The sequence below is a fragment of the Halyomorpha halys genome, unplaced genomic scaffold (assembly GCF_000696795.3).
Source record: "Halyomorpha halys isolate HHAL.00 unplaced genomic scaffold, Hhal_1.1 Scaffold19.1, whole genome shotgun sequence".
In the NCBI taxonomy this organism is placed as follows: Eukaryota; Metazoa; Arthropoda; class Insecta; order Hemiptera; family Pentatomidae; genus Halyomorpha; species Halyomorpha halys.
Genome location: NW_027115129.1, coordinates 890580 through 905711, shown reverse-complemented (window position 1 = coordinate 905711; position 15132 = coordinate 890580). Strand labels below are relative to the sequence as shown.

The 15132-nt window shown below is 30.3% G+C and overlaps 1 protein-coding gene across 2 annotated transcripts in view; it reads right to left on the bottom strand.

The window, feature by feature from the left end:
* LOC106681144 (transmembrane and ubiquitin-like domain-containing protein 1) overlaps positions 1-15123 on the bottom strand; it is a 19354-nt gene extending 4231 nt beyond the window's left edge. The window contains exons 1-2 of one of the 2 annotated variants that reach the window (XM_014421325.3): positions 14425-15123; positions 9563-9819 (exon numbers count right to left, since the gene is read on the bottom strand). In XM_014421325.3, the coding sequence (XP_014276811.1) occupies positions 9563-9819; positions 14425-14951 (784 nt within the window). In that variant the 5' untranslated portion in view covers positions 14952-15123. Of the gene's footprint in view, positions 1-6835; positions 9820-14424 lie in introns of those variants that run through there. The other variant, XM_014421317.3, reaches the window with a different exon arrangement.
* Between the last annotated feature and the right edge of the window lie 9 nt (positions 15124-15132).

The window sequence follows — 15132 nt, the reverse complement described above, 5'->3', positions numbered from 1 at the left end:
CTTGAGGAACACCAGCGGATTGAAAATAGAGGGCTGAATAGGAACCATTGTGGTTTACTTGGAATAAACTATTAGTAAGAATATAAAGTAAGAAAGGAACGGATAATGAGAAAATATGTAGGAGGTAGGAATTTACGGAGTTTGTAAAGCAGTCCCGGGGACCATAAAACTAAAATATAGGAGGATGGTCAGGATTGTGGTCAAAAAAACAAAAAATAGTTTATAACTATTTAATGTCGGACGACGTTTTGCCCCACTTTGCAGGGCTTCATCAGTGCTGTTCAAAGTGAATAGGTTAGACAGACATAGACTGTTTTTTCAATTTCTTACTGTATATACCCTTTTTTTGGTTTCACTGCAAAGAGAGCATTTTGTCTACTTTTTTATATACATATTCCAGTCCGCTAGAAAAAAAATGTACTCAATTAGACAAAATGGACAAGATTATTAGTTTGAGGGTTATATTCTTTCGCTTTTTCAAGTTGTTATTTATTGTATCTGAAGTTGTTTTTAGTCAAAATGATGAAAATTTAGGAATTGCCGTAAAAGAAATTCATGATTTTCCTGATTTAGGCCCCGACTTGTATGCTGAATCTTGAAGTAAAATTGAAAGAAGACATTGATGATGTCAATTGTGAACTTAAGATGGGTTGATTTATCTATTTGTCTATTATGGACTGTTACCTCCATTCTAAAAAAAATCAATAAACATTAATCATTCATAAAATAAAAGAAGAAACTAAATTACAGCGGCTGCTTAACTTTGTTAAGTTACTAAAACAGAGCATACCAATCAATCAAACAACATACAATATTAAAAGGGTTGAGAAAGAATTAGTTGAGACTGGCCAAATAGACTTCTTTACTCATAAAATCGACAATATCCAGCCAAGATCTCATACAAATGATAATATAGGATTCCCACTGAGTTCATAATAATTGTTTCCGCTATGCTATGAAACTGGTCCCTCTCAACACCTAGCCCCTCCAAAAAAAAACTTGTAAGAGGGATGTTCCCTCTACAATCTAACCAAAGCTCTTTCACCAAATTCCTCTGTATAATTTTCCTCTAAATAAGGAATAAATTTTGTCATCTTTCTATGCCTCTATCTTGACATTCTGATCCTGATCATTTGTTTTTAAATCTTATCGTTGAATCCACTACTAGTGCCTCCTTTTCATTTGCACAATAATATCAAACACTATAATACTCTAGAGGAGCCCTCTGCATCTATGCAATACACTTCTTGGAAACATTTATAATTTTTGGAAGATCAATGATTATACAAAGTATAATAAAAAGATGATCCGAGTCAAAGAAAAAACTCAAATAGCAGTTAAACTATTGAATAAGAGTCAATGTTTCGTCCCATGTTGCAGGGCTTCATCAGGGCTAAAAAAGGAACAAACACTTAAATGATATAAACCATCATGACATCGTACATAAATAGGAATCAAAACATAACTCATTAATTCTGCAGCAGATTGTTTTCACTTTTCCAATTTATATGTCAGTTTTAAATCAAGTCCATTGAAACGATAATCATTTTCTAGTTTAATAAAAGGGAGGTGGTCTGGAGTGATGGAATTTTTCTTCTCCAGCAGTTCAGCTATTTTCTTCTTTACATTATTGTGTCTGGGGGTGATAAGGAGCATGTTGTTAGTTCATTTTCCCAATACTTGAGCTGGGGTTCCTGACTCTCCACCACATTTACGTTTTCCTGTAACTCCACGAAGGGTAGCTCAGTTCACATTTAATTTTAATGCATTCGTCTATTCTGAGCCTTTCTATCATTGATGAATCCATTGGCTCATTGGTTAGACTTAAAATGGTGAATAACTATTCCCTGCTATTGGCATTGACTCTAATTGTCATATTACTTCTCTCTTAGGGACTGTCTTACTTTCCTTGCGGGTAACGATATTTCTATACTATTTTCCCTAATCTCTAATAAATCTACATTCTTTCGAATTCCATCCCTAAAATCAAATATAAACTAAAACAGGCCATCCCATTTATTAAATAATTTTTCAGACAAAGATAAGTGCTGAATAGGAATTTCACACTTACATAGCTAAATAAAGCTATAGATTGAATATTATGCCATTTTATTTCTATTGTGTTTTGTTATTATTTTCATATTTTTACAGTCAATTAAAATTATATAGTTATATAATAAGAGTTAATAAGCAATTAACTCTTTGGTAAATTAACACAAAAACACTTTGTGTTTGTGTTATATCTTCTTTTTTTAAAAGAAAAATAAAGGGGAAAAAAACAATATTTTTTTAATTTATATTATTTATTAATTTTGCCCATGACAAATGAAATTGGAAGAAATAGTCCATTTTGTTCATAGTAGACAAAATCTAATCTATCCTGGTTTACTGGGACCAATTAGTATTTTTTTTTTAAACTCTACCACTTGCTCTAATTTTCAACTTGAGCCAATAGTTTCCAGAAACAGTCTCCACCTAGAGGACTATTTTACTTTCGGATGATATATTTAATGACTATTAAATTAAAAACAGAAATGTCGATTTTTAGGAATCTTTGTCATAATTGATCGAAAAATTAAATAGAAAAAAAAATTAAACACAATGTTCCCATTGAAAGGTAGTTGAGGAAGAACCAACATGGACCAATCTTTATTTAATTCTCAAAACGAATACATATCATATTTTAAAACATTTATGGTCAATATTCTATAGGTATAATGTTAAAATGTTGTAAATTAGTATATAGTATAATAACAGAATGACAGGAAATAAAAATTGGAAAATAACAACAAAAAAAATTCAATAAATATTCAAAGGCCAAAAAGCGGTCACATTTTTCTTCCTCAAAAATCTAGAAAACAGATTTTAGACAAAGAATTCGGCAATGGAATGGCGATGGAAGAAACAGGACAAGATTTCAATTAAATAAAAATAACTTTCAATATGAGGATATAGTTAGGGTTGCGGTTAAAAAAGAACTAATAATTTTTAACTATTTATGTCCGACGTTTCGTCCCACTTTGCAAGGCTTCATCAGGGCTAAAAAGATACAAAAAACAACTAAGAACATTACAACAATAAGATAAATTAAGGTAGGATACATACTATGTAAACATTAAGTGATAGGAAAATTATATATAATGTAATATCCTCTTTATTAATTAATAGCTGATTTTTAGATATATAAATGTTTTTATTTTATGTATATCGTTTCAGTATTGTTTATTAGTTGTGTTAAATCAAAATAACAAGCTAACCAATTATGTTCAGTAAAATATCCAAACACAAAACATTTCGTTCAAAGCCAAGATGGCCGCATGTGTCCTGCAAAAAGTTCATTTTATCGCGGCCAAGTCGAGAAGATTCAAATATTTTAAAAACTTTATTTTAACTTCCCATCATAATTGAAATTACAATACATTGAAGAAAAAATAGAATTTAAGAATAAGTATTAAAGAAAATAATTCATAAAGGAAATCATAAGAAAAAACTCAAAACCGTAGTAGTGCTACAATCGATGTTCAGAGCGCGCATCTACAGTAGGGGAAGGAAGGCCGCTTGTTTTTTGAAATCATTCAATCGTTGCTTAGCACAGGTGGGGAATGTTTCCTGGATGAGCAGGTCATCATAATCTTTTATCTAGCTCGAGGGTGGAAATCTTGAAAAAGAGGACATCGGAGAGTCATTAAGGGACTCTTGGTTTGGATTGCCTGGTGAGAAGACGTCTGAAAGCAGAGGTAACTAGAAGCCATTGTTATACAGTTAGACAAAGCATTTTGGAAAAACAGATTATGAAAGGAGTATCAGGAAGATTATGTAATTTGTTAGTTAACAAATTAAACTAGAATTTAATATTATTGTAAAATAGCTATTAATTTATTTTAATTGTCATTAGTAGGAAAGTGTCAGTTCTAATTGCCTAGAAACCTACCCTAAGATTAAGAGTCTAAAATGTTATAAAATTCTACTATCTATTTAATATTTAAGCTTTTAATTTGAACCCAAGATAGACTTAATATATGAGAACAAAGTTAATGATGATATTAAATGAGCTAAGAACAAATCAGGACTACATACCTGTTCAAAGCGAAGCTTAAACAGACATTGACAATAAATTGGAAGCGTGAACGGGAGGTGCCCAGCTGTTTAATGGTTATATTTCTTTACCAATTATGTCGTGTATACAGGAAATAGTCATAAAAATATGACAAAAAAATATAAAAGAAAGATACAGAAATATAGTAATAATAATGAAGTAAAAGTAGAATGATACATATCGCCACTAATAATAATTTTTGTATCATTTTAGCCCTGCAAAGTGGGTCGAGATGTCGGACATTAAATAGTTAAAAACCATTTGTTCTATTTTGACCGCAACCCTGACCATCTTATAGTACATGAGCCCAAAAGGAGAAAAAAGTCAGTTATTTCACCCCAATTTTTTATTACTTTAATGAAACCTCTGTATAATTACTTGTCAAAACTGATAAGCCTGCCGAGTATAGATAGGGGGGAATAAAAAATGGCGGCTGTTTCTAAACCTTAAGAAAACAATAATTTTTCATTTGGAGCTTTATATCTTAAAAACTACCAACAACAATAGAAAATCTAAGAGAGCATCATTTAAAGTAGAGTAAATTTGCTAAAATGTAAGTCCTAATAGAGCTATTTATTTCCAATAGTTCTCGAGATATAGCTTTTAAAAACCAACTTTCCACAAAAATTGGACTTTAAACTACTTCACAGCTCATTAATCTAGCTTTAATTAGAGTGTTAATAGACACCCGTCCATCACATAGTTCCTGAGATATAGATTTCTCAAAATAAATTAACTAACTACTGATATTTCAGTACATTTTTATGAAATGTTACTTTTTAAAAGGCTATACCTCGGAAACTATTGGATGTAAAAAGCTCTATCAGGGCTAATATTTCAGCAAATTTACTTTTCTTTAAATAATGTTCTTTTAGATTTTCTAGTGTTGTTGGTAATTTTTAAGATATAGAGCTCCAAATGAAAAATTAAGGTTTTTAAACAGCCCCCATTTTTTATTCCTCCTACCTATACTTGGCATACTCATCAGTTTTGACTAGTAATTATACATAGTTTTCATTAAAGTAATAAAAAATTGAGGTGAGATAACTGCCTCTTTTTTCTACCCGGTTCTTGTACTATTATATTTAAAGTTATATGGTCAACTATATATATAAATAAATATAAAATAATTTTAATCTAGATTGTGTCATTTAATTTATGTAGCTAACTTTCTACTGCTGAAGTATACTTTAGCCATGATTCCAAATCGGAATCAGACATGATACCTCTGAAAATGGAAAACTAAGACCCAACGAGATAGCATTTGAAACCATTACATCAGCTATCTAAAGGTTAAATCAGCCTGGACAATCCTAGAGCAGCACTATGTAGAATGGTTTGACATCTCCTTAGGACAGATCACAGGATAACTGTAAGGAAGACTTGTATGATCCACATGGAAGAAAGGAGAATAAAAAGAAAACCCTGCATAACCAAGGTGGATGGTGTCTGGAAGGCATTCAGTGAGAGACAAAATGGTTCAGGAATCGGGCCCATATTCAACAGGCGGTATCCTTAAACTGGACAGCAATGGAACAGGAGAAGACTATGATGATGAGCCTATCAAAATAAAACAACACCGTCTTTGAAAATAAAGGGACATTCTAATATAAAAGTCTGAATACATCTCAGGCATTCATTGAACACCTAATAAGATCAGCCGTACTATATAATAAAGTAAAAAGAGTTGATTTGAAGGAAATGGTGAGGGCTGACATCAAGAAAGAAGAAAAATAGTTACTACTGTTTTTTCTTCTTTACCGCAACCATGACTATCTCCTTCAAATTAACTTACGATCAATCATCCATATATATATATAGTTAGTGTAATCTCAGTAATCCAAACTAATTGCTGCAGATAAGTGTTAGGATTACTGAAAAGTTCAGAATAAAGAAAGTATCGAGAAAAAAGCTATATAAAATAATTCAATTATATGAATGAACAAAAATATTTTTATTTATTTAAAGTTTTATATTATTTAGTTAGTTATTTTAAAGTTTTATAACATTGCTGTCATTAATCCCATTTTGGGCACCAACTTTTGTTTTCTTTTACATCCTCAGTAATGCTAACTGATAGTTTAATTTGATAAATAAAAAAAAAAAAGAAAAACTTTGTAAGGATCTACTTAAAAAGAAAAATTATTTCATCAACAAAATTTGTATTATACATTTTTCTACTATTAATTAAATTAATTTTATATAATCAAGTGATTTATACAATAGATATGTATTTCTATTCCTACAATATATATTATGAACACTTTCATAGGAAATAGATTACTTGTTATTGATACTGTTTAAAAATGTCCACTTTCGATTTTCACGGTAATTATAATAATTTGTCTATAGATAGCGAAGTTAAAAGTGTCTTTTACACATTTTCACTTTTATTTAAATGAAAATAAAAATGTTATTACCAGCTGAGCTTTCTAAAAAAAGTTTTTTTTTCAACGCCAGTTAGGATTACTGGAGTGTTTGCAGTACTGAAGTTCAGATTAATGAGATTACCTAGTGTTTATATACATATATAAAGTGACTTTTTCAGAGAGCCTGATGTTGAAGCTTAGAACTATTTTGAACTTTTTTTAAATTTCTACTTGTAGTTTCCTGTATACTAGATTGTTTATTATATTTTGAAAAATAACAACAATGACAAAACATAAGCATTTTAATTGGTTTTAGACTATTTTTTCCAATGATGTTTATAAAGTTGACACTTTTTTAATAAAACAAACAAAAGTTTAAAAATTTTATTGAAGGAAAAAAAATACATTTTCGTATGGTCTTTCAAAAAGAATTAAAATGACATCGTCACTCATTTTGAGAAAAGCAAAACACTGTAAGAGTTAAAGCCTTCAATAGGAAAATATAAAAAATATTGAGTGGGTGAAAATAAAGCCTGCCTATGTGTTATAGATTTTTTTTTTCAAAACATTTCTTTGGTTAAATAGTAAATCTTGCTTCATGTAACTTATATCCTTTTTAATTAAAGTAGTGATAAGTGCTATAAAAAACTTAATGCTTGATTTAATATTTAGATGCTAATATTAAAATTAATAGAGGTGATATAAACTTGTGGTGAAACCACAACCCTGTGATAAAAGTATGTCATTATATGAAGATGAAATTATGATAATAAAAATTAAATAGAAAATCCTTCTGGATTTTAATCTTTCTTCAAAAAAAGTATCAGTTGAACCTCTATATAGTAAAAAAGTTTTATATTTCAAAAATTAAATATAAACCTACATATAGTATAACTAAGATGAGAATGCCTGCGGGTAAAAGGAGGGGAGAGATGTATAGTGGCAAACGTTCTCCTGCCGACCCCCCACTCTTCTGTATTCCTCTCCACTCAGTTAACTGGACTTAAAATTAAGGAAAATTGTAATATGCAATGAGAACAATTTTAATTAATTAAATGTTTTTTTTTTGACTTAGTTCCTGGTAGGAGGGGAGGAGCTAGGGTGGAGGGTGCAAGATCCTTCACCTACAGACTAACTGATTTTGGATATACTATACATCTGTAATTATAAAAAAAAGAATTAACACAAATACATTGAGAAAATAAGCATTTCAAACTGTACAATTGTTCACATACTACATTTTACAATATTAAATTTAAGTATACTATGTTCAAGTTGCTTTCCGACAATTACGTATACAAACACTTTCTTTCTTCGTAATATTATTCAATCAGATCATTCTTATATTTTACCGAAGCTTCAATTTAAATCTACAATGCTCCGTTCCTTTTATATACCTACATTAAAATATCAGCATTTGACAAATCCTTAACGAACCAGGCTAAATCATAGAATTCTATTTCTTTTCAAATCTTTAAACCTTCTCCTTCCAAATTAATTTTTTTATAATCATGGAAAGACAAAAGAAATATAATTATTCATTTTTCATTAATTAAAAATCTCAGTATTACTAAAGCCATGGGATGTCTGAGGGTTCAAGGACATACAATTTCTTGATCAACAGTTATATTAAGAGAGGATGTGGTCAGCATCCACACTCAACTGCCAGGTTTACCATTCAAGTCGATGATGATGGCTGGTTTTGTCTTAGCACAACCTACCAACTAGGGGGGTAGTATAACCCTATTCTCCCTCAAAGAAAAAGTGAAACCAAAAAGGCCACTTCGTAAAGGGCTTAGGTTTATCTTGAGGGTATAGGAATGTCCACCATTGTAATCCAAAGTGAAACAGAAGTCAGCCAGTGATTGGCTTGTAATGTTCCCCTACTCCTCTGCCACGCCCCTAGGTCCACCATGAGGCCCGCCTTTTAGGCTTTGATTTTCCCCTTCATTATACTCCTCCCGCTAAGCTAACAACCCCAGAGTTGATATAACATAATAAATAAACTATCTGCGTCCTTAACGACCTAGCAACTCCATATCCCTTGTTCTTAGTTAGTTTATATTCATTTTGAAGAAAATAGAATTAAATAAAAACAAACACTTTTCTGTAAATCATTTTGATGAGTTTTAATTAATTTAATTTTTTCCAAAATCCACAATGTTTTTTCATTCAGATTTTAAATCTTCCTCCCCAAGGTATGGTAGATTATTAATTATAAATACATTTTTTTTTTAAATATGTATTCATATTCATACTTATTTCATTTCACAAATCTAAGTAATAGCTAACTAGTGCTAAACATATTTATTAAAATATAAACCTTACTTATAGAAATTCGACAACAATCCATCTTTGTTCCTGAATGATATTTGACTATGTAATTTTTGTTTATAATATGAACAATATTAGGTCATACCAACTAATCACTCAATCAATACATACAATGGTTCAAGCGGAACTGATATACTTGGGATGTATGATATCAATAATTAAAATAAGTGACTAAAATATAATTTTCCAAATTATAAAATCAGAGACTTGAAGTAGATATATCGCATTGTAATTGGAATGTAAAATAAAATTACAGAATTTTTCTTGATTTAAATGCATGCCTTTTTATTAAACCTCACTTCATGATGAAAACATGTAAAACGATCTGAATTCAGAGATAATTTTTAAATCAGTCTAGATAATGTTCACAATTATTGCTAAATCATTATCAACAGAATAAAAAAAAAAAAAAAGTTACAAATAAAAATATAGTGTAATAATGACTATGGCAACCATTTTCTTTCTAATCAACAAAAACATAACAATTAACTAAAATTTAGTAACATTTCAATTTATACATACATATGTACATACTTCTATTTACAATAATGCATCTTTAAAAACACTGATACACATTAAGAGGAAACATAACTTGCACTTATGCAAAGATTTAATATACAAACCATATAATTAAATTTATATTAGTTATTTGGTAGCTGCTCGGGCATGTGTAAGCCAATGACGGAAACGGCGAACATTCCCGTTAGACCGACGAGGGCGGTGGTAGTTGTGAGGGAAAACAAATGTGAATAATTATACCTACAGATCCAAGCTAAACAAAGTAACACGCTAAGGCATGTGTACAAGAGGCCTCCAAGATTCCAATCTGGAGGCGGCGAATTGCTGTGCTGCTGAGCATTGGGTCTCGCAGTATTCTGCTGTGCATGGACCAGGCAATGTACGACACAATTGTCGTAGAGGCCGCATCCTTGCAGGGTTTGATCGTCTCGTTGAAGAATTTGTCCGTTGAATATAAGACGAACAAGCTTTTGTGCCGATAACTCCATACTGAAATGTCTCCTAAAACAAAAAGAGTTATGATTATTAATATGAAGCCATGAGTAAATAATAATGTCAGGGATTAATATAAAAAATAAAATTTTATTGATGATATGAAAATTTTATTTTTTAAATTATTTGTTTTGTTGGGTCATGAGGATCAGTCAATAATACAACTTTGTACTAATAAATCTTTTGGCAATGTTTCGCAACTTTATTGTTTGCATAGTCATGCCCTACAATGAGAAAAACAGTTGTTTTTTTTTTTAGATTATACACTCGCTTCAAATAATTATCACAAAAGATTCTCAACTGCAGTGTGTTCTACGTTATGATGCTAACATGTTCAAATATGAGGGAGAACTGAAACTGTTTTGAAATGAAAGTCAGGTGTGTTTAAGCTTCGCTATATATACCATTATTTTTTTTTTTAATTTTATTTTATGAGACTGGTTTTGGTTTTTAATAAAAATAATTTGCATCTAAGTTAAGTCTCAAAACACTCTTCATTATTTCCTTAATTGTCCAATGTTACGGCTGACCCAGGCATCCTCAAGGACAGTCTATTATATAACAGCTTTAATTTTACTTTGATTCTTAACAATTTTAACAAAAACATTATTACTATTAAATTAAAATACCTTATAAATTTACATCACACAATCCATTATTTAAAAACTTTTTGCAGGCTATTATTCCCAGGTCATTAATTTCAATCAAATCACGCTATGAAACAATAAACCAATACGGAATCATATTCATTTATTAATACGCTTGTGTGTTTAGTTACTTTTTCATTAACTTTTAAAACTTTTACCTACAGAAAAAAAAGGTTTATTTTTCTTTAAAACTATATGTCCTCTCCTCCAGTTTTATCGGGATTAAATATTAGTAATACATGTCTAGTTAACATCATTTACACAAGATGAGTAAAGATCAATCGCATCTGATTAACTAAATAATATCCGACATCTAAGTAAAAAATTAACCCTTTGCACTTTAGGGCTTCACTACTGAAACAATGCAAATAATTTTCAGTCCATATCATGAGGACAACAATCATAAACATTATGGTGTGTACGATATTTTGATTTGGGTGACAAATGACGGTCGTGGCTTAGGGATTATGAGGCTGGTAATATGAATAAAAAAAAATGTTAAGTAGGACTAATAACTAAAAAAAACAAAACTGATTTTAACTATAGAACATCCCTCCGTCCCCCACTACCATTACCCACCCTAGAAAAACTCATTTTGAAACGATCGTTCCCCATCCTAGATTCTAACCATATAATCCTAGATCACCAGTTTGGATTCCAAACACCTCACACCACTACCAAACGGTGTCATCCTACAATGGACGTTGTTTTGTCTTTATCGGAGCACAGAATGTACAGCGCAAAAGTCTTTCTCGATGTGGAATAAGCTTTTGATTGTGTCTGGCATCCGGGACAGCTTTAAAAGATCCGTAAATTCCTATCCCTACATACTTTTTCATTGTCTGTTCCTATCTCACTGGTAAATTATTCAAAGTAAATCAATATTGCCTATTCTTTAGTATTATTCCCTCTTCTTTCAGTCTACTGGTGTTCCTCAAGATAATATCCTTGGTCCCATCTTCTATACAGTTGACATCACAACCCATGCTAACACTATTCTTACCACGAATGCCTATTGCACAAGAGTTCTCTCAGTTAATAATAACCAGTTTATTCTATCCTTAACATTCTAATCCCAAATCACAACACTTGAGGAAAGATGTTAAAATGGGGGGTTAAAATAAATGCAAACAGATCACCTTCACTCTTCGCCGTAAACTTACAGAATACCCTAAAGTATCATGTAATAATATCCCAGTTTTCCCTTTGAACAGATCTGCTACCCTTGACTAAATCTGGACAAATGACAAACTCAAAATGATTATATAAAACTAAAAAGACAAGAAACATTGATTCCGACTGTTACAACACTTATTAGACAAACAATCCTAGCTTGTCTGTAAAGGCCTATTGGGACTTGCGCTTTGGGGCTCCATTACACCATTTCTTTTTTGTTTGTTATTCTCAATATTTTTTTAAAAATTCCCTACAAAACAAAATTGAAATATTATTAGCAGAGATATGACATATTGAATTTTTTATTCCCCCTCAAAACAACTCTTCGTTGACATCTTGTGGATCCCCAAATCATCATCAGCTGACCCTTAAAAGTCCACAGACTACATATATGAATACGTTACTATGGATTAAGGTTATCCAACTTACAACCCGCGTAATTGGTGAGGTTCATGAGATCTTATTAAACACCTTCCTTTTTTAAAGAGATTTTATGATTTAATATTAAGAAAATTATACCAAACATGGTGGTTTATAAATTAGTTATAATAATGTAGAGATTTACAGTCCTCAAGTAGACCGCCCAACTAGCAAAATTGAAAGTGTGTTTTCGTCAATGAAGCTTATAAAATATTTAAAAAAATAAATAATGAAATTAGCTTTCTGTGATATATCTTTATATTTTCCTTATTTCTGTATAACATATACTTGGCCTATATTAAAGAAATATTAGTACTTTTAATTTTAATCAATAACCTTATCTTACACTCTAACTTTTTTGCTACTTTAATTTTAAAAATTTTAAGTATGTCCAAAACCTTGTTTAATTTTTTTATTTTGGCCCTTGAGGTTTTCCAAGTTGGACAACCCCATTCTAGATTAATGATTTATTTGGAATTTTTTAACCTCAAAATATGCATAGCAGTAGATTTAAACAATTACTTATTAGCTAATGCTTATCAGTATTTATTATTAAATAATAATATAAATTTCAGAAGTATAAAGATGTATTGTGTTGCGTTTAGAAATGGTGGTTGTAACAGGAAGAAGCATACACTATTATGTCACCGTTCATTGATCAATAACTCCAGGAAAACAAGTTACTCATTTCCTATTGAACCTACCTAATATACAAAAATCAAAGTCGAGATAAAACTTAAACAACTGTTATTTATCTAAGAATATAATTGAACTTCTTTTAAGTAACAATACACAATTATTTTTATTTTTTTTTCTGGTGTTTAATTATATTTTCTTTAAATAATAGTTTATTGACATGTGCACATTATCATGACGAGTAGAGATCAACTATTTTGTAAAGAAGAACTTCTGAAATACCATTAATTATGACAGTAATGCAACACCCTGAAAAAATTTAATTCATAAAATAATCTTTTTTATTTTAAGTTTAAAAGATACGTTTCCATTAAGAAAAATTATACTGACATATCAAAAAAATGTTATTCAAATTTTAGTTTTTTCCTTATAAGATACAGTTCCTGCTAACTTGACCTTCCTATATAATTCTTTTTTTTTTTTTTTTTTTACTTCTTTCCTGGTCAATAAACTGTCCTTCCCTAATCCCTTCCTTTTAATTTAATTTCCACATCTTGACCAAAAAATTAGAAACACGATAAATTTTAATATGTAAGAAATTTCCTAAGTCAAATAATATCTGTATCTCAAATATTAGTCTTAAAAAGATAAAAAATATATAGTTTAAACAATGAAAAATTATTAGTATCTAACATCACTAAATACAATTGAAAATATCACAGCTTGGAGTCACCAAATAATCAGTTAAACATAAAAATTATGTTAATAACATCTTATAAAATAACAATGTGAGTAAACCCTAAATTCTGATCATTCAGTAGACAACAAAGCCGATAACCTACTATGAAAATAGAAAATAAAAATACTTATTTCATTCCAAGTTAATTAAACAATAATATGGGGGCATTTTAGGAGTTTATGAACATAAAAAGAACACATCAGCAATTTGGATGCTAAATTAAATGAATAAATTGCACAATATGCTAATGGTGTTGACAGTAAAAAAGTCCTAACCAAATTGAAATATCAGCCATGCCAGGATACATGACATTAAAGAACTAGTACAATGAAGGTCGAATGAGCAACTTACATACTTTCATAAGCCCTAGTAAAAAGTGTTTACAATAATCATAGGTTTTGAAAGTTACTAGATAACCTTGGATACAAATTTAACCAATCGTATCTGCATCACAAATGTTCTATAATTATTCTATTCAAATGGTTATCAACATTTCATGCTAAAACTAAATGTTTATATTTACATTTAGTTTATGAGTTCATGTCATTTTCTTAAAATCAATCAGAATATTTTGTCAGTAAATATTGTAAAGATATCAACATAGAGCAAGTGATTGCATCAATATATACAAAAGCAAATGATACCAAACATTAATCATACACTTATGATTAAGTTGACTAAACTATTATGACCTAATCACCTGATAAGACAACATAATTAAATAGTAATACTGATAACATTATTTTTAAAAACATAACCTTACTATTACTGTAAATAACTTTAAACTGTTTATTATCTAAACTAACTTCTTTTTCATGATGAGTAAGATGATCCTAATCTACAAATATAAAGATTAAAGATATGGTAAATTGGGGACAGCAATACAAAACAAATTTCAATTGTTGTGAAAAAGGTTTGACAACTTAAAATTAAGGTGGATTATTGCTGTTAAAACTTAATTTGTATCATATATAATGAAAGTAAAGGATAAATCACCTTTTAAAATCACCAAGTAACTCCTGAAGCCTTCCTTCGACTAACTTTTGGTCATCATTCAAATACTTCAGCCTAATACGAATGTTGTCACCAGTCGTTTCGCTGTTGTTATCTGAATTCTGATCGACCTGAGGTTCAGCAGAATCAACACCACTAGCATTCCTTTCAATTTCGCTTCTCATAGATGGTTCGCTGTTAGATCCTTCTTCCGAAGCTACATTGGCATGAATATCTCTGGTTACCGTAATTTCCCTTTTGTTGACAACACTTCTGTTAGCTGATAAACGCCTCTGGCGGCAACCACTCTGGTCTCCTTGCCCAGTGTCAATTCCACTAACATGTTGTGACACCAAGGTAGTCTGTTGTGTGGTAGTATTCTGAGATCTTCTTTCCAAAATCAAAATGGTACGTATCTGTGGCAAATCTCTTATACCTGTTGACCACCACGCAACCACTCCCAAGAAGACAACAAGAAGTATTCCTAAAAATTGAACCACTTCATCGCCAACACCTTCAATTAGTGCCATACTGAATCACTGACAAAGTTTCAAATATGATAAGTAATTGTTGATTTGAATATAACTTGAAATTTTGTCTAATTTTCACTTATATTCCTGGCGCAGATGAGTGTTCTCAACTGAATATATAAGGAGAACAATTACGATAAACTGAAGGTCAACATATACTGCCACAGGTAAAAATCAGCTG